Source organism: Pongo abelii, chromosome 6 (genome assembly GCF_028885655.2).
Source record: "Pongo abelii isolate AG06213 chromosome 6, NHGRI_mPonAbe1-v2.0_pri, whole genome shotgun sequence".
NCBI classification, from domain to species: Eukaryota; Metazoa; Chordata; class Mammalia; order Primates; family Hominidae; genus Pongo; species Pongo abelii.
In genome coordinates, this window is record NC_071991.2 from 34,660,581 (window position 1) to 34,681,225 (window position 20,645).

Genomic DNA, 20,645 nt, shown 5'->3' on the forward strand with positions numbered 1-20,645 from the left:
GCAGGCACAAGTGTCACTGCCTCTCACTGAACCCTCTCCATCTGCCACAACCTAGGGATATCCCTGGCCGTATTTCCCGGCATCTTCTCTTTGCCGCTATTTTAGCTACAATGCAGTGACCTCGTTCCCTCTCTGTGCTCACATGCACCTCTCAGGCTCCTCTATGATTCCCACCTTGAATGTGAATTCCAGGCAAATGTCCCCAGAGCATTTGCTTTGCTGGGCTCAGCAGGGAATGGGAAGGAATATCATAGACATTCTCATTTTGTTCAAAGAGGCTGGAAACCCAAACCTAAGGCTGTCACAGCCATCAGTCTGGGGAGAAGATCCCTGGATGGTGGGCTGCCTACTGGGCCAGTGAGGAAGTGTGGGGTGAAAAGGATGAGCAGGCCCTGGTAGTTCTATCCCCCGTCAGTGGACGAGGGCACGAGGACGGAGTGTTAGGCCCAGGAGGAGGCTGTTCAGGACACAAGGTGTGGCAAGAGAGCTCTGTGTTCTTTCTGATGGTGAATGGCACACTGAAGATGTAAGACAGCACCATTTGCCTCCAGTTTGCACAGTCCTGGGTAAAGTGGGTATCATTATGCCTGTTTCATAGGGGAGGATACAGAGGTTCAGAAAAGTTTGCTGAACCTATTGAAAGACAGGACCACAGACCTAGGTCACAAGCTACTGAGCCATGCAGCCCTGCATGCTATTTGGATGAGGAAACTGCATTTTCTGGAAGATGTTGATGGCTTATCAAAAATGGGACAAAATACAGGTTTAAAAATGATCAATTGTGGAGGAAAAAGTACCAGGAAATAGCTCATTTGATGTCCGGGAAGCATCAAATATGAATTGACTTCTACATAAAGAATCCTTTCAGATGACCCATGAATGAGGGTCAAATGGGTTTTACTCCTGATTTATTTAAGTACATCCATCAACAATCTTCCACAAAATTTGGGCTGGCCGCGCCATGCCAAGCCAGGTGCTGGGCTTGGGGCTGGGACTAAAAAGGCAAATGAGACAGAGTCCCTTTCCTCTAGGAACTTAGTCTGGCAGGAGGTGAGGCTGGGTACACAGGGGTCACAACCGTCTACTGCAGGCACCCAGGAGCATATTGGGGGAGGGGACAGTGCATCGAATTCAGTCTCTGGAGAGAACATGACAACATTTGGAGCCACATTTGAGTGAGCATTCAATTAGATGGTGTGCATTTTCACTCCAGGACCACAGAAATTAAGTTTACCTTGGTATTCTTCCAAATGTTAGACTGAAATCACATTTTAATTTGTAGGAGGTTGACTGGTCGAGGAATGATTTTGGAACACAGCACTCGTGCTGAACCATGGCAGGGAAGCATTGTTTTACTGACTGTTAGTTAGATACTAAGTCAACTAGTGGTGGGATAAGGGGTTCTTCTTTTAGATTTCCCAAAAGACAAGTTAGTTTAGTTCTTGAGCAGCCCAACAGCTTGCAAACAGTGCTGACCAGCAGACAACTGTGTGTGCAGGTTCGGCTCAGGCTCTGCTGCATGCTGGCTTGGTAACATTGGGCAAGTCACTCTCCATACCTGCTTTTGCTCCAAGAAAATGGGTATCCGAACCCTTGTTTACAGTGCTGCTAGGAAGCTCAAAGGAGATAATGTGTCAACACACCAGGCAGGGCCTAGCGTACAACTGGGGGGAACCACACTGAATGCCTGAGTCAGAGGTTGGGTCCCTGTTTCCCTTTTGACTTGAGAAGCTCCTGAAGAACCCTGGCTCTGGGCCCTTGAGCTGCTTCTCTTGTGTTCAGAAGCAGTTGCCATCCGTTCATTCCACCCACACTTTATTTTATTTATTTATTTATTTTGAGATGAAGTCTTACTCTATTGCCCAGGCTGGAGTGCAATAGTGCCATCTTGGCTCACTGCAACCTCCGCCTCCTGGGTCCTGCCTCAGCTTCCCAAGTAGATGGGATTACAGGCATGTGCCACCATACCAGGCTAATTTTTGTATTTTTAGTAGAGAGAGGGTTTCTTCATGTTGGTCAGGCTGGTCTCAAACTCCTGACCTCAGGTGATCCACCTGCCTTGGCCTTCCAAAGTGCTGGGGTTACAAGTGTGAGCCACCGCATCCGGCCTTCACCCACACTTTAAAAAACACCTGCAAGCCCTCCTACCGGGGAGCAGTGCGGGACTCAGGACTCCGGTTAAGCAGTCCCACCTGGCAGATGGCCCAGCTGTGCTAGAGTGTCGCGCCTGGCTGCATTGTGTCACCCAGGCCCAGTAGGGAGCTGGCTCAGCTCTCCTCAGTGTCTCCTTTATAGCTGAAATAGAATATGACTGTTAAGATGACCACGCAGTGCTGCTATGCTCACTTCCCAGCAGTCTCCTCGTCCCAGTCCTTCCTTGCTCACTTCACATCTCCATCCCTCAGAGTGTGGGGGCCAGTCAACTGACTGGGTCTGGGAAAACCAGTGGAAGGACAGGGAAAGCTTCTGGAGCACTAGCATGGAGACACACATTGTGTCTTCTGATGAGGGGTCTTGGGGTCACTCCATGGTGATGAGTGGGACCAAGAGGGAACTAGTATTGCTCTAGAAAACAATGCCAGAACATCCGGGGCAGAAGTGGCAGACAAGAGCAGGTTCTGGCTCCCTCCGTCCTCATAGGCAAGGACATCAATGAAAATTACCCCCTTATCCCCACTGGATGGTGAGCTCACTGGGGGGCAGGGCCATGTCTTCCCTGTTTGCTCACCACGGAACCCTAGGGGACAGCCCAGGGTCTGGCCCTGCTGTGCACGCTGCAAACATCTGTTGAGTGAAAACAATGAACATCGCTGGCTCCCAGGTCAACAGTCCCCGTCTGTGTTCTTTTCTCTTGGAGATTTGCAAAGAAAGCCTCTGCCCACATAACTGAGGGCCCTGCCATCCAAGACAGGCCATGGCAATGGGAGCAGGGTGGCCACCAGGGAATCGGCTACCTCCAAGAGAAATAGGCGAGCCGGTGAGCCAAAAAGGAAGCCAGCTTTTAATAACTTCCTCACTGATGGTCCGTTTCATGTTTCATTTCAGCACTGGCAGATACCACTGGGCCGAAGATTTCGCTCTTTGAAAATGTGGTTTGTATTTAGGATGTATGGAGTCAAAGGACTGCAGGCTTATATCCGCAAGGTGACTTTGTTTTTATTATTTATCACGGTAAAATTGCAGAGGTCTTTCGGGACTTTAGAAATAAATTCAATTTTTTTTTCTTTTTTTTTTTGAGACAGAGTTTCACTCTTGTCCCCCAGGCTGGAGTGCAATGGCACAATCTCAGCTCACTGTAACCTCTGCCTCCTGGGTTCAAGCGAATCTCCTGCCTTAGCCTCCTGAGTAGCTAGGATTACAGGCATGCGCCATCATGCCCAGCTAAGTTTTGTATTTTAAGTAGAGATTGGGTTTCACCATGTTGGTCAGGCTGATCTCAAACTCCTGGCTTCAGGTGATCCACCCACCTCAGCCTCTCAAAGTGCTGGGATTACAGGTGTGAGCCACTGCACCTGGCCTTCAAATGTCTTAATAAGCAAATACACGAGCAAGAGAACCAGACTGTAGTTTGGGTTGTTGAGATGAGGGTATTTATAAGATCTGTTAAGTCACTTTCGTTAAGATTGCAGGTCATCAGGTCCAGGAAGATGGTCACGGTAGAAACATCACATAGGTTGTGCTTTAGCCACATCTAGCCAAGAATGAAGTTCATTGAGCAATGGCAATCATGAGAACACAATGAATGTGTTTTTCTCCCCCAAAATTGCCAGAATAAGATAGATATTCCCTAGTCCAGTGGTTTTCAGACACGCTTCCAGACCAGCAGTGCCGGCCTGCAGTGGGGCCCAGCGACCTCTGTTTTAACAAGCAAACCAGACACCTTCTCTATGCACTAAAATTTGAGAACTACTCATCAGCTCCAAGCCCCACTCCCCCGCTTTTTTAAAAAAAATAATTGGCTGGGCGCGGTGGCTCACGCATGTAATCCCAGCACTTTGGGAGGCCGAGGTGGGCGGATCATGAAGTCAGGAGTTCAAGACCAGTCTGGCCAACATAGTGAAATCTTGTCTCTACTAAAAAAAAAAATACAAAAAATTAGCCACGCATGGTGGCAGGCACCTGTAATCCCAGCTACTCGGGAGGCTGAGGCAGGAGAATCACTTGAACCCGGGAGGCAGAGGTTGCCATGAGCAGAGATTGTGCCACTGCACTAAAGCCTGGGTGACAGAGCAAGACTCCGTCTCAAAAAAAAAAAAAAAAAAAAATGAGGAAACTGAGTCCTGAATATGAGCCTGGACCTGCCTAGAGCCACCCGTTTAGCCAGCTGCAGAAGGCCTGCTGCTGTTCTGCTGGCTCCCTCTGATCCTGGTGTCCTTCCTAAGCTGTGGCCTCATCTTGATGGACAGAGGTCCCCAGGCTTCATGGGAATAAGCACACTTGTGATATTCAGCCTTAGTGATGGTAACAGCCCTCCATTTTAAGTCCTGTTGCCGCTTCACAACCAGCTGTGCAGGAGCAGGTGTCCCCAGCCGCCTCCTCTGTGGCACAGCGTATAAAAACACATCCATTTGCAAGCTTCATAGAATGCCCAGGATGTGCCATGCATGAACTGCCTACTCCCAAAGCTTCGGTGAGGACAGTTCCAGGAGCTGCCGAGCACTACGAGGACCTGTTTGGGGGCAAGAACTGGGAAAGGAGTATGTATATGAATTCACGGGTAGGAAATTCCCCTCTCCCCATTTGAGACGAATTCAGCTTTTTTGGGGAAAGAAAGCCAAAAAATAAGGGATTTATCTCTCCGCAATGATGACATCTTTAAGCTCAAGGACAACTAGTTATGATCATGCTGGCTCCTGTTTAAAACACACCCCACTTCTTTCTTAAAGGGGACCCAATCCTGCCTTAGGAGCAGAGTCCAGTGATGCTCAAAGCCTGTCTCCTTGGGCGGGAACCGGCTTTCGGGATCGCCCATGAGGCCGAGGTCTTTGGCGCTCTCTGGTGGCATGACGAGGAACCGCTCGTATGACAGGTGTTTTTTTCCCAGCCACCTCCTGCCCGCGAGGCGCCGCGTTTACCCAGGTCCTCCCCAGCATTTGCAACATGGGGCCCCTGCTGTATGTGCGGGCTTAGAATGAGCAAGCCACGGGCCTACGCCACAGAGGGCTCCTTCTCCTAGGATCACATGCTATCTGAATAGCTTCTGAGTTCTATAACTATCTGGAAGTGAAATAAGGTCAGTGTATTCAATGAGAGGAAGGCCGTTTCTGAATGTGACAGAGCAGACAGGATGCCCAGCTCTAGGTGGCAAATGCCGAAGAGGAGCAACAGCTGTGGCAGCCACAGAGCTGCAGCTCCATCAGGCTGCCTTAGAATCCCAGCTCAGCCAAGGCCTCCGGGTGCACCTTGGGCATGTCACTCACCCTCTCCCAGCCTGTTTTCTTATCACCAAAATGGGGATAATTACGATATCCTCTGTGTTGTGGGCTGTCCTGAGGATGCCCCAGTGGTGAGCGCTGGCACCGCAAGCACAGAGGAGCAACTCGATGGGCATTAGCCATTGTCTCTTCCAGAATGATCAAATACCTCCTCACGGTGTTTATTCTAACATGATAAAAGACAGTTTGGGTTGGATAAGAATAGTCCCATGAACAGAGAAAATGATGACTGGTGTTCTGAAGGCACTAGACCTGTGCTAATGTAGGGAATGAGTTTCTTAGCCTGCCTGGAAACAGCTGGTCAGTGAACGGTACAAGCACTTGAGGAAAATTGCCAAGAGCGTCTAAATGAATTATACATGGGCAGTCTAATAAGGTTTTCTAGGTAGTTAAGTTCTGAATGAAACGGCCATGAGAAAAACAGATTTTCCCTTTCCTCTTTGAAGCATGTCCAGCTGTCCCATGAGTTTGAGTCACTGGTGCGCCAGGATCCCCGCTTTGAAATCTGTGTGGAAGTCATTCTGGGGCTTGTCTGCTTTCGGCTAAAGGTTTGTCTACATCTATTCCATTCTTCATTTTCTGTGAATGTGACAGAGGGGAAAGTGTTGTTCATTACCTCCATGCTCAAAAACCGAAACTGGCTCTCCAGAGATGGCAGAGCAAAGCCTGCATTCTTCGGCCCACCGGCCTGCCCTGCCCCATGCTGCACAGCCTTGCTTCCACACACGGCGGCTGTTCCCGCTTCCTCAAGCCTGCCCTGAGACTTCTCACTTACATAGCTTATTGGCTCCAGAATCCTTACCATTTTTCCTTCCTCAAGGCTCCATCCCACACCTCTGCCACTGGCCCTCCTTGGAGGACAGTGGCCTGTCCATAGCCTCACTAATCTGAGCGTCTTCTGTGGATCAACAGCATCAGCATCATCAGCATTGTCTGGGAGCTCCTTAGAAAAGCCAGTCTTGGGCCCCACCCTAGAGCTGCTGGCTGCGCACCTTTACAAGATGCCCACACAGGAATCTGTTTGACACTGTGTTGTGGCGTGCTGTTATTTTGCTGCCTGATGCTGTGCATTCACCAGGTGAGGGCAGGCTGGCCCACACAGGTTGGGGCATAAGCCATCTCTACTGAGAATCATGATACAGTTCTCAAAAAGGCTCTAAGATGCACTGCACACATGCCCCTTGGTAATCTCCCTTGTATACACAGAGCCAGGTGAGACCTAATGCTCTGTTTGGTTTATGAGGTTTTTTTTTTTTTTTTTTTTTTTTGGAGACAGAGTCTCGCACTCTGTCGCCTAGGCTGGAGTGCAGTGGTGTAATATCGACTCACTGCAACCTCCGCCTCCTGGGTTCAAGTGATTCTCCTGCTTCAGTCTCTTGAGTAGCTGGGATTACAGGTGTGCGCCACCACGCCCAGCTAATTTTTGTATTTTTAGAGATGGGGTTTCACCATGTTGGTCAGGCTGGTCTCGAACTTCTGACCTCGTTATCTGCCTGCCTCGGCCTCTCAAAGTGCTGGGATTACAGGCGTGAGCCACTGCGCCCAGCTGAGGTAGCTTTTAAATCACAATCATTTCAAGCCTTTCCAGGAGGCTTTCTTGTTCAAATTAAAGACAGCACTCAGGAGAAGGAGCAGGCTGGGGTCAGTGTCACTGTTAAGGGGCTGCCAGTCAGAGTGTGGCACTGCCACTCCATCTACCATGTCCTTTTGCCTCACCTGACTCTTGGAGCTCTGAGGCGAGGAGGAGCTGCAGCTGTGGGAAAGCCTGCAGGTAGCAGAGCAGGCAGGAGACTTGAGCCCTTGGAAAAGCACAAAGTGATGAGACCTGGGAGGTGCACAGAGGACCGAGAGGGCAAGACACGCTCTGGGTGTTTGTGGGAGAAGTCTCAGTCCATCCATGTCCAGGATGTGTCCAGTCAACCAATCTTAGTGTTGGCATCGTGCTTATTAGACTCATCTGCTGTCAAGCAGTTGTTTTCATTCTTGTTTTTGCTGACAGTTTTCTTCTAGGACTTTTATATTCTATTTTTTTAATAGTTCTATTGAGATATAATTCACTTTGTTCATTTAAAGCTTACATTTGGGCTGGGCGTGGTGGCTCACGCCTGTAATCCCAGCACTTTGGGAGGCCAAGGAGGCCAGATCACTTGAGGTCAGGAGTTTGAGAACAGCCTGACCAACATGTTGAAACCTCCTCTCTACTACAAATATAAAAATTAGTCAGGAGTCGTGGCACATGCTTGTAATCCCAGCTACTCGGGAGGCTGAGGCAGGAGAATCACTTGAACCTGGGAGGCGGAGGTTGCAGTGAGCCGAGATTGTGCTACTGCGCTCCAGCCTGGGTGACAGAGCAAGACACCATCTCAAAAAAAAAAAAGGCTACGTTTGAATATTTTTAGTATGTCTACAGAATTGTGCAGCCATCACCACAATCTAATTCTAGAACATTTTCATCCCCCTAAAAGAAACCCCACACCCAGTCACACCACATTCCCCATCCTCAGGGCTACTAATCTGTTTTCTGTCTTTGTACGTTTGTCTATTCTGGACATTTGTATAAATGAAATCATACAACATATTGCCTTTTATGACTGTCTTCTTTCACTTAGCATAATGTCGTCAAGGTTATGGCTTTTATTTTATTTGCATAATTTACAGATGCCACCAAACCCATCTGTGTACTGGTTTCTGTCCATTCTTCTCTCATGCCATATAGTGAGTCCTCTCGTGCCGGAAGTCCAGGGCATTTTTCAGCTGACAAATGTTTCCTTTTGTAAAACTTTGCTTGTGCCTCCAGTCTGCAAATCCAGTTTCTGGAGGAAGCACATTAGTCAAACACTGTGGCTCACTTTTCTGTCTCCATATCTGCCATCTTGGCCTCACTCTCTCCTGGTCTAATCCTCTCTAATCTGAATTTCAGGTCCTCTCATGCTGAATGCTTCAGTGTGTCATGTGGCTCTTTACTAAAGCAGATGTGATGTTGCTATGGCATCATGGTCCCTCTCCCTCCATCCTCATTGCGGCCAGAACTTGCTTGGTCTCCATCTGTGTGCACTCAGCCTACTTTGTTCATTGTCATTGTCCCACCTCTGCTAGACTTCTTGCCTCTACTTCATGGAAGTACTGCCCTATCCAGTCTGTTTGAAAATGGCAAGCACATTTTTCCTAAATAATTTGCTTCCATTTTCTGTGCTCTATACTTTGCAGATGTTTGCTCTCATACTGAGTCTTTTTGGTAAAATTCCATTCCCTTGGTATGATAATTTCTTTTTTTCTCTATCCTCATCCTTGAATCCTCATCCAGATTCACCGAGCCCTGGTGTTCACCCACGGTTTCCAAATTTCCTCTGGCCCATCACTGTCTACCTGGGCACAACAGGAGCAGGGCGCTCAGGCCCATAGCTAGAGGCCAGGGGATTTGCGCAGCTCTATGGCCAGGTGCCAGCATCCAGCAGGTGCTTGTCTGAGGTGGTTCCATGCGGTGGATAGAACTCTCTCCTTCCCACTCATCCTCCCTGCTTCTCCACTCTGAAGACAGGGCCATGAAGTGCAGTCCTGTGAGGTTTGGGTGACTAGGATGCAGTGTCCCACATTCAGTTTCTTCTATTTAAGACTCCATGGCTTGGAAGACATGGAGTCACTGCCTGCAAACAGAAGAAGGACAGAGGAGCAAAGGGAGGTGGAGGTGAAGTGTCAGGAGACCAGCTGCTGTGGGAGCAGGGCCCAGGCAGGACAGCAAGGGCTTCCCATTGGCTTATTGATACCAGGCTTCCATCTCTAGTGTAGTGGGAGGCGGGGGGCCTCTGCCCCTACCCCAGGCTGGTGGGCCGTGCTCGTCTGGAGAGGCACCAGTGGTTGCTCGGTCCTGTGGTTCATGGATATTCTTCTCAGATTCTAGCACTAGCTTGACCATTATGCTTCATTTTCTAGGTTGTTGAGACTCTTCTATGTTTCCATGAGAATTTAGAGACTCTTCCCCTGGTGCCATCAGAAATCCCAATTCTGTTTAGGCTCATATATTTGTAGATTACATATCCAGGGATCCTTATTTTCCTTAAAAAAACTTAGACCATGGAAGGGTCATCTTTTGATGGCACATCAGAATATAGAGAAATTGTCTGTGGGGAGAAGATGCATGCAGTCTTTTAGGGTGCATTACTATTATTTTGTTGAATTTTGTAACATCGTAAACACAAGGGGGATGGTTAGTCGGCTTCTTCCTGATGTACGGTAGGGTTGCCAAGCACTGGCTTTCCTACATGACCAGTTGATTTTTGAGTCCTCAGAGACCTGAGCACAGTTCCTCTCTTTCAATCCCTCCAGGGTTCCAACAAAGTGAATGAAGCTCTTCTGCAAAGAATAAACAGTGCCAAAAAAATCCACTTGGTTCCATGTCACCTCAGGGACAAGTTTGTCCTGCGCTTTGCCATCTGCTCTCGCACCGTGGAATCTGCCCACGTGCAGCGGGCCTGGGAACACATCAAAGAGCTGGCGGCCGACGTGCTGCAAGCAGAGAGGGAGTAGGAGTGAAGCCAGCTGCAGGTAGGCTGCCCTGGGCTCATTTTCTGCCTGTCTCCTTGTCCCGTGGCAAGAGTGTCCTCCTGGAGTCCAGACCCAGCTACAGGCCCAGCTCGGCCACTCAATGCTGCCAGAGTGCATTTCCCTCACCTTAAAATAAGCAAGAGAAGGCCGGGTGCGGTGGCTCACGCCTGTAATCCCAGCACTTTGGGAGGCCAGCGTGGGCAGCTCATGAGGTCAAGAGATTGAGACCATCCCGGCCAATGTGGTGAAACCCCGTCTCTATTAAAAATACAAAAATTAGTGGGCGTGGTGGCATGCACCTGTAATCCCAGCTATTCCAGAGGCTGAGTCAGGAGAATCGCATGAACCTGGGAGGCGGAGGTTGCAGTGAGCCGAGATCGCGCCACTGCATTCCAGCCTGGCAACAATGTGGGACTCCGTCTCAAAAAAAAAAAAAAAAAAAAAAAAAAGGAAGAAGAGAAAACCATGTTAATTCTGGAGAAGTAGAAGGAATGATACATTGTAATAATTCTTTTAAAACTTAGATTTTTACTTTTTATTCTCTTACATCAATCTCTATAATACTTCAGGTTTCTTCAAACAGCATTTGTTGAGATAACTTACTATCATAACAAGCTCATGTAAGAAACTGGTGACCTTTAGAGAACCAATAAAAACAATAAAAAGGGAATTTATTATGACTCACGACTTGCCGTCCAAATTCTTGATGGTTTGAAGAAAGGATATGTTTCAACTACTGGGCTTCTTGCAGTTGTGAGGGGTTTACCCCTCACAGTTAAACCCTGGAGACAGCATGCAGTTAATTTGTAAAAACAAAGCACACATTTTAAATAAATGCGGTGTTGGCAACATGGAGGGTATTTAAAATTATGTTTGTGGGAACCCAGACAACCTTAGAAAGCCTCTTCATTAGGTTATCTTAAGAATGTCATCCTGTTGGGGTATGTCTACCTTTTTCTGTTTCTTTTTGTTTTTTTTTTTTGTCTTTTTGTCCCATTTGGTGGAAGAATCTGTGATCCCTCCTTAGGGTCTGCTTCTCTTTCTCCCTCTCCCTCTCCCTTTCGCAATGGCTCATTCATTATAACCTGTGGGGGATTTAGAATCTGTGGATCATGTAATGCATTTCCTGATTGCCTACAATTTTATCTTCTTTGCTGTTGATTTTAATTGTGAATATCTGAAAAAGTATAGTGTTCAACAAGTCAAAAGTTGAAAATCATTTTTGGTATATGTGATAGACCTGTCCATGGCTCCTGAAAGTTGAAGTCAAAGAGCTACCTTCTCAGTCAAGATGTGCCCTGAGAACCAGGTCCTTTCCCTGGTGCAACCAGGGCCTTCCCCCACTCATAAGCTGAGAGAGACCTGGGGTCTGAGGAAGAACTCCTGACCCAGAGCAACTCCAAAGGGGTATCTCAAGCATCTCTGGAAGGTAGTGGGGAGAGGCTTATATGTTGAAGTTATTCCATTGCTCTCAGCATAAGACTATGTGAGGGGAGGGAAAGTACCGCTGTAAGCTCTATACGAAACAAATCCCTATCAGGCAAACGCTCCTGACTCGCATTTCTGCAACCCCATGTTTGCATCTATCTCATAAGCATGTATCATATCAGGATCTTATTGACATACGCCCAGAAGAACATATGTGGAGAGTGTAGCTCTGAAAATTTATCAGCAAAGGTGTGTTTCCGATAGGAGTCTCAGTTCCTCTGAAGTCATTATATTTGCTGTAGATTCAAAAGGTGAAAATGAAACTCAATTTTTAAAAAGATGTGATACAGTAGTAAGTCCTAATGCATGTATGTTGTTTTGGACAGATTAGAACAATAAAAATCTTAATATCTTGATTTTCCTTGTACTTATTTGAGTTTATTACACATATTCATGTGGTCATAGCTCTGAGAGAAAGTAGGAACTATTCTTATTTTACAGAGGGTAGAAAATTAGGCAGAGATTCTAGTTGACACTAATACAGTTTTCATCAGAGAAGCCAGATTGGCAATAAAAATTCCTTTATTTAAGTTCAAACTCTTTGGCATTGCACAATTGTCTCTGTTTCATTGGAGAAATTATATATTCGTTCTTTATATTCAAATAAGAAGTACATGCAATTCTTTTTCTTTTTTTTTAATGTAGCCTTATGCTCATGCTATTTTTTTTCCCTGTAGGAATCAAAGGTTGAAGAGAGATATATCTGAAAACTGGAATAAGAAGCAAATAAATATCATCCTGGCTTCATGGAACCAAGTCTGTCTGTGGCTTCCCATGTCTTTCTCCAAAGTTATCCAGAGGGTTGTGATTTTTGCCTGCTTAGTGTCTCATCAACAAAGAAATATTATTTGCTATATAAAAAGTTAATCTTCATGGCCATAGCTTTTATTCATTAACTGTGATTTTTGTTGATTAAAACATTACAGATTTTCATGTTCTTGCAGCCATCAGAAGTGGCAGGAAAGCCTCACTGACATATTTTCCAGGGCATTCTATGTTCATGCAACTTGAAATTATATCTGTGGTCTTCAAATTGTCTTTTGTCATGTGGCTAAATGACTAATAAACAATTCAAGTGAAATACTAATTGTGTCAGATGATCATCTTGTTCTATGTTGTATCAAATTTATTCTTGTGATACAGACATTCCCTCCAAAGTAGACAAAGATACAGCAACCTTGGGATGTTTTTAAACGGCATTCATTTATTCAGCAAATGTTCACTGAGTGCCTAGTATATGTCAGGCACTGTTCTGGATACATTAACAATACACAGTTTTTACTTGAAGATGACTTCAACTTCTGTGGAAATAAAATTAGAACCAAGAGTCAACCTGGAGCAATGAGATCGAGGTCTCTGCTGTGATGGGAAGGATTCTCTGGCTTTCTGGGCCTTGATTTTCTGGTCTGACAAGTCTATCTGTCCTGTAGTATCATGATTGATAAGCAACTGAAGAGTACTTCTGTAAACATTAATTCCAACAAGGATATGGTATTTACTCAATCTCACTTTAAGTTCCGTATCTGTATTGGGAACCACTTTGCTTTTAGAAACATGTGTTTTAATCCTAAGACTAGTTCTTGTCCTTTGAAGACTACAGAACTGTCAAAGGCACTGTCAGAAAGGGTCCTTGGGTTATTAGTAAGTATATTTGAATTTCAAAGACCTCCGATATCTATGTGAACTAAGTGAATAATACGATCTGTTACTCAAAAATCTGGAAATACGTCAGATGCCAAGTAGTTCCCCATCTAATTTAGTCAGGTCATTTGTTCTCTACTCAACAGCAAACAAGACCTGACCTCCATCATGATGTGGGGACAGAGGCTGTGTTTTTGGGGCCCACCAGGGGCCACCCTTGATAGGACCAGTGGAGTGTGGAGTACTCAGCTTGAGTTGAGCTGGGATGTCTAAATTTTACAAGATTCTTTTTCAGCCCTTGAGTTAAGATTGCTGCAAGGGCCCCAGTGTGAGCCACCAACATCATTGATACCAGCTCTCTGCTTTAGTGGGCTCATCCAGCCTCATCCACAAATATACTTCAGAAAGATGGCTGAGACCTGATGGGAGGGAGGAGACTGGGTGGCAGGGGCCAATGGGGATGCTGTGCAGAAGCAGGGCAGGAGGCCAGCAAGTGACTGAAGATTTCCTCCCTCCGGACTGGCTGGATCCTTTTGATGGAGAGTCTAAGACATCAGCTTAGACACAGACCCAACAGAGAGAAAATCTTGTCTGATTTCTCACTCATTTCTACGTAACTCATGGCAGTTCACCCCGCCTCCTGACTTCTCCAGGTTCCTCCACAAAGTGGTTCTCAGATCTGAATCCCCTAGCCCTAGAAACAGGAAGAATAACTTCCTCCCAGCTTATTTAACAAGAACACACCCACAGCACTTGCTGTATGCCAGGCACTGTTATATGTGTTTTAAAGTATTAATTTAATACTTATTTTAAAATTCTATGATGCAGGCTCAATTATTATGCCCATTTTACAAGTGAGAAAACTGAGGTATTGCAAGGTTTAGTGATTTATCCCAAGGTCATATAATCAGTGGCCAAGCTGAGATTGGAGCCCAGGCAGTCTGGCTCTAGAATCCATGCTCTTGCCCAGTAAACTATGCTCCAAAAGATGCCATCTGCTCTCCAGGATTAACCATTTCTGAAGGTAACTGGCAGTGAAGACATTTATTGTCTTCTGGGTAAAGCCCTATCTTTGCCTACCAAGGTAAAGTCTTGGCCCCTAGACCACCCCTAGGGGGACTCTAGACCCCACATCCAATGTGGGGAAGTTTTTAAAGTTTTGGATTATTCAGACTAATCTGTGGTCAATACAGAGCATCTTTATTTAAATACATATTCAAGTTAGTGTCAAAAAGAGTGCACAAAGTGCTGCTGGCACTGGAATTAGATGTTTCCTTACTGACCTCTGGTATCTCCTGATAACAGGCCCCTCCTGCTTAGTGTTGGGAAAGTCCCAGATTGATCTAGACACAACTAACAGCTGATATGAAAGATTTGTCCTGGAATCACATGTCTCCTCTCTAAAATCCAGCAAACAGCAATACTCCCTAAACCTGGAGACTCTCATTGTTGCTGACCACATGCCCATCACCAAGGAGCCTGCAGGAAAGCCCAAGACAAAAAGGGGAGCAGGTGTCACTGGGTGGCCCTTTGTTCATCATGAGGGTGTGCCGCAGTTCAAAGAGAAACAAGAGAAACTGACCCCAAGGGAGGGCAGTTCTAATATCCACTGACTCCACACTCGCACCCCTTAATTCAGAAATCCAATAGACGTGACAAATTAGAAACTGATTCTGCTGGTATACAATTCAGAAAGTCTACATTTGAGGAAAGATATGAACATTGACTAACGGCTTTTTTATCTAGGGATCATTTCATTGCTTTTCTAAATTATGTAAATATCCAAACATCAAACACTAGAATTTTTTTTTGCCTTTTCAACTGCATTTGATATCAAAATCTATTTCCTTAATACTTCTGGGTTACTTGCCATAACCTACACTTGTAATAAGTAGTAGAAAAAAATTAATAAGAAAGCACTGTTAGTGTAAGTTGCTTGCATAAACTGGATACATCTGGAGCTACCAATTTAGAGAAACTTGTGAATGGTTCCCCAGAGCAGAGATGTGCAATGGATGGTAGAGGAAAGAGGAAGAAGATAACAGAGCAGGCTGTATTACAGCAGACCTCGTGAATCCCAAAGTGCGCCAATGTGGAAGTGAGATCTAGACCCCAGCATTTATGAGATGGATGTGTCCCCAGGTGTTGTGAGAGAGGAGCCAAGTCACACAGAAAGAGTTCTAAATGGAAGGGTGTCTCACAGGACAGACTCAAAGAGGACTCAGCAGCTGTCTTCACATTTTACATTCCCTTTAATTTGAAGAGTCTCCTCTCTAGCTCCAAAGACAAAGTGAAAGAGACAGATTTTCAATACAAAAAAAACCCAGAAGTCAGCCTATCAGCAAGTGGAAAGTGTTTTCTTACAGGGCAGTGAATTCTCCATTGTAGGTGCTCAAATGGAGATAGGCAAAAACCAAGAGTTGGGACATTGGAAAGTCATTTTTCTATGAGACTGACTTTTCGGTCCATGAGATTAGACTGAAAATTAGAAAATTCTTCAGCTTCCTTGTATATCTGAGATTCCAATGTCCTGTGAAAATAAGAGAATTTGGCTGCTTTATGAAACAGCAAGGTTAAGCAGCCTAAAAACAGTAGAAAAAAACACCAACAAGGTGGGTTATTTTTTCCTTCCCAAACTCTAAGCAAGGAAACCTAAGAGGAAGAACTGGCCAGCCCAGCCATAATAACACCTGGCAACTGGGCAGTGCTTACCGTGGGCCAGGCTCCGGTCTAAACGATCTTCAGACCTCAGCTGGGTTGATTCTGAACAATTCTCAGTAGTGGCTCCTGAGCAGTGGAGCTGGGACTTGAACCTTGGAAAGCTGACTCCACAGCCCCTGCTCTTAATCACTCCACCCCCTGCCGCAGTGCTGTAAGAATGCAGGGCATTTGTTTCCTGTGGCTGCTGGAACAATGGACAGCAGTCTTGGTGTCTTCAAACAACATAAACGTGTTCTCTCACAGTTCTGGAGGCAGAAACTGAAATCGAGGTGTTGGCAGGGCCATGCTGTCTGCAAAGTCCAGGTGTTGGTAACCCAGACATTCCTTGGCTTGTGACAGCATCACTCCAATCTCTGCCCCCATCGTCACATGGCCTTCTTCCCTCTGCAACTCTTTTCCTCTTCTTTATAAGGACACCAATCAATCGGATGAGGGCCCACTCTAATCCAGAAGGACCTCATCTTAACTGGATTACGGCTGTAACAACCCTCTTTCCAAATAAGGCCACATTCACAGGTGCCAGGGGTTAGGACTTCAACATATCTGTTTAGGGGATGCAGTTCAACCCCTTACATACCGTACCAAACTGGAGGCACCTAGAAGTGTTGACTCCAATTGGTAGCGCAGTCCTTGAGGAAAATGATGACCCAAGCAAATGTTTCCTTCCGTCTCTGCTCTGCCCCATTTCAGGTGCTATAGAAAAATTATGGGAGGACATGTTTTGGAGGGAGCTCCTGTACTAGGTCCCAACAGACCAAACTAAAGTGGAGTCACTCATGCTAAGTGCCTTTTAACCAAGCTGAAACTTTAAGAAAGCTGGTGGTCCCCAGATAGACCAGTTTTTCTTGAAAACAAGAGATTCACAGCAACCCATCAGAAAGAGCTCAGTCTACCTGAGTCAGAGTAATAAGGAAGTCCCATTTGCTTTAACCATGACAAGAAAAGTAGTCTGAAGTAAGCTGACACTAACCAATCAACCTTTAAAATAATACTGTTTCCTTGTTCCCACCTTACAAAACCACTGTTCTGCCATTGCCCAGTGGGAACTCTAATTCTATTTTATAGAATGGAGGCTACTGGATTCATGAATCATGAATAAAAGCCAATTTGATCTGTAAATGATTTTGTCTTTTGACACAAGGAGAACACCACTTCCCTCCTCACCAGCTGTGTTTACGACAATGATGCCAGAGGTAGCCTCTTCACATCCCTTTATGATTCACTCAGTATGGCCAATGAAAATCTTTTACTAAAATTGTGCACTTGGTTCACCCTGGGCCCACACATCTTACTCCTCTGCTGGAGGGCTAGAACACCATCCCCTCAATCCTGGTACTTTTTTCTTCCTTACCACTGAGTCAGGGAGCTGAGAGGTTTGGAAGTCAGTGGGAATCCACACAGAGAAAGAACTGGATTTAGATTGGGCTGTTTTCCCTCTGAGCTTTGTCCTGTTGGCTTCCCTATCTCCTCAACACCACCTGCCTCCCACACCCACCGACACACACATCTCCAGAATGTAACTCTCCTGGCTGACAATGAGGCACATTATTTAGTGGCGTATTATCCCCTCTGCTCAAAAACAAATGAGCTCACTGAAGTGTACACTGGCATTTATCTGAGACCATGTTTATAAAATTCATGAATATGGAAATGGGCAGCCATCTCCCAGAATCCCTCACACCAAGAGAACTGGCACTGTCTGCTGTAGGTGAAAACCTCTTCCCTTGAAGGCTCAACAACTTCTACCCAGAAGAAGAACAGCATATTCTTTCTCATACACACATACACACACACACACACACACACATACACGCACACAGTATCTACCACCAGTCTGTGGTCTTGGAAGCAAAGTTTAATAATTGAATAGCTCAAGCACTAAACTCTTACATATTATTAAGATACTATCCTAATATGTCTCATTTGTCAAAGATGTAAAAGTTTTGATATGACATAAGGGTTTCAATCCCAATAGGAATATTAATGGTAACAATAAAAATAATAGCAACACGGTTTCTGTTGAATGCCTGCCACATGTCAGCAACTGCTTTGATAATTAAAGAATTATATCTTATGTTGATTATAATCCTTATAATGGCTTCCTGGGCGAGAAAGGTTTATTCCTGTTTTACATTTGAGGAGACTAGGGTTCAGAGAGGGTGCAGAAGTGAGTTACACTTTTGCCAACCAGGCCAGAAGATGAAAGCCGCTGGATTGGGAAATACTTGTGTATCAAAAGCACAAAATGAAGTGGCTAGTGTTACTTGTTGGAAAAAAGTTAACTTTGGCAAGCATAAATATAATTCAGTATTTGAGCAATACTTTTAGGAGGGTAACAGAGTGGTTTATGTGAATTCTCCAAAATGCCATCACGAAAATTTTGATAATGAAAATCACCTAAAATTGCTAATTATCTGTCTTAGCCTGTCTAGGGCTACAAAGTACCATATGCTGAGTGGCTCATAAACAATAAAATTTATTTCTCAAGTGGAGGCTGGAAGTCAGAGTGCCAGAATGGTCGAGTTCTGGTGAGGGCTCTTCCAGGTTACTGTCAACTCTTTGCATCCTTAGGTGGTGGCAAGAGGGCTAGAAAGTTCTTTGGAGTCTCTTTTATTGTATTTTATTTTTTGGAGACAGTCTCACTCTGTCCCCCAGGCTGGAGTGCAGTGTCACGATCTCAGTTCACTGCAACCTCCACCTCCTGGGTTCAAGCAATTCTCAGGCCTCAGCCTCCTAAGTAGCTGGGATTACAGGTGCCCACCACCACACCTGGCTAATTTTTGTATTTTTAGTAGAGACAGGGTTTTGCCATGTTGGCCAGGCTGGTCTCGAACTCCTGACCCCAGGCGATCCACCTGCCTCGGCCTTCCAAAGTGCTGGGATTACAGGCATGAGACACTGCACCCAGCCTCTGGAGTCTCTTTTATAAGAATACTTACTACTCTCATCCGTGAAGCCTCCACTCTCATGACCTAATCACCTCACAAAGGCCCCACCCCTTAAAACCATCACATTGGGCTTAGGATTTCAACATACAAATTTTGGGTGGACATAAACTTTCCATTGCTAACATTACCCAAATACTATCTATATAGTCATTTCTAAATATACACGTATTTAGAAATTTCTAAATAGCCAGTAAACATACAACTGACTTGGGCTTGATATAACTGTTTTCTTTTTCTTTTATTTTCATTCTACATGACATATTTTGGGTAATTATAAAATAATTAAAATTAGTTGATAAAGTATGGAATTAGAATAAAATAATTTTCTATTACTATCTAAGCCATGAAATGAATTAGGAGCTGCTGTTTTCAGTGAAACATCTTCTAGTTTTTAAAGTGCATTGTCCAATTCCTTTTTATTTTGTGAAGATTTTAAAAACTTTAAAAAAGTCTTCAAATTGTTAGTGCCTTGCATTTCTTTAAATCTTGTGTTTAAACATCATGTGCTGCTAGTTGCTAGTCATTTTCTCTATCCTCTGCCCCAGACCCTCTCTTTCTCAGGAAAGGATATCCAGCGATCCGGATCCCAGTTAGTCAAGGAGATATAAGAGGAAGGCTACGAGGCTTTCTGGGAAACATTTTCTTTTTCCAAGAGAGAAGTGTTCAGAGGGAAAAGGTCCTTTCTCAGTTTGGCTCCCTCTTTGTGTTTTAGATCTGGCCATGTGAGGCTGCCTGGCTTGGACTGTGAGGGCATCTCTCGACAATGAGGTGACAGGCCTGGGGAGGAAAATCCACAGGCGAGAAGGTGGCAGAACGGAGAGATGGTCCTTCATGACTTCTTTGAGTCACCAGGTCCAGATTTCCCGCCAACCTCCAGTCTTCTTGTTATGTGATCTGTTATCATTATTTACTGCAGAGGCCACTGAGTGGATGCTCTGTTACTTGTGTCTGAAAATCCATTTCACTAAATTAATCAAAATACGGCACTCTTCTTTTGAAACCTTGCTCCAGAACAAAGTGGAAGGTAATGATGGGGTGCTTTTCAAAGTTCCAGGGAGGTGTCCCTACACAGCAGAGAGCTGTCCAAAGGAATGTAGATGTTGGCTGCGGGGAGATCTGAGTTGCCGGATTCAGTCAGAACAGGTGTCCTCTCCCTTATTTTATCTTAAACATGCATGTCATTTTTGCATGCTACTCTATGCGGTTCTTTCAGCCAGGGAACATTGCTGAGCACCCGCTCACGTGCTGTATTAGCGCAGACTGCAGGGTGCGAGGGGCGGAGGTGAGATGTGCTAGGCCTGAATTCTAGAGGGGGCGCAGCCACAGGCCCCGCGAGGCCGAGGTGGCCTGTTGTAACGACGTCTTAACCGCTGACCTAAGTGGATCCGCTCCCCTCCCGCCGCCGGCTCCCTGCCTGCAGCACAGGATGGCGGCTGGCTCTCCCGAGTGGGCGCAAGTGAGCCACGCTTTGCCCTCCCGGGTGGGCGCAGGTGAGCCACGTTTCACTCTCCCGGGTGGGCGCAGGTGAGCCACGTTTCACTCTCCCGGGTGGGCGCAGGTGAGCCATTGTTTGCTCTCCCGGGTGGGCGCAGGAGAGCCACGCTTTGCTCTTCCAGGTGAGCCGCGGCTCGCTCTCCCAGTGAGGGCAGGTGAGCCACGCTCTATGGGAATCCTTCGAATCTTCATTCAATTTCCATCGCCTCCTTGTATTTATTTGGGAGTACTTTTAAAAATGAAGCCTAGGCACAATGATGTAATAAGCGTTTATAGAACACCACTGGTCGGAGCTAGGGCCTAGGTGGTGGTACCCGGGCCCAGGCGCCGCGCCCACGCCCCGCGGCCGAACGCACGCACGCACGCACTCACGCAC

The 20,645-nt window shown here is 45.8% G+C and overlaps 1 protein-coding gene across 3 annotated transcripts in view; it reads left to right on the plus strand.

Annotated features, from left to right (window-relative positions):
- DDC (dopa decarboxylase) overlaps positions 1–12,567 on the plus strand; it is a 95,401-nt gene extending 82,834 nt beyond the window's left edge. For all 3 annotated transcript variants that reach the window (XM_024249767.3, XM_054559180.2, XM_054559179.2), the window contains 4 exons: positions 3,046–3,144; positions 5,882–5,983; positions 9,759–9,977; positions 12,143–12,567. In XM_024249767.3, the coding sequence (XP_024105535.2) occupies positions 3,046–3,144; positions 5,882–5,983; positions 9,759–9,959 (402 nt within the window). In that variant the 3' untranslated portion in view covers positions 9,960–9,977; positions 12,143–12,567. The remainder of the gene's footprint in view (positions 1–3,045; positions 3,145–5,881; positions 5,984–9,758; positions 9,978–12,142) is intronic.
- Positions 12,568–20,645: the final 8,078 nt, after the last annotated feature.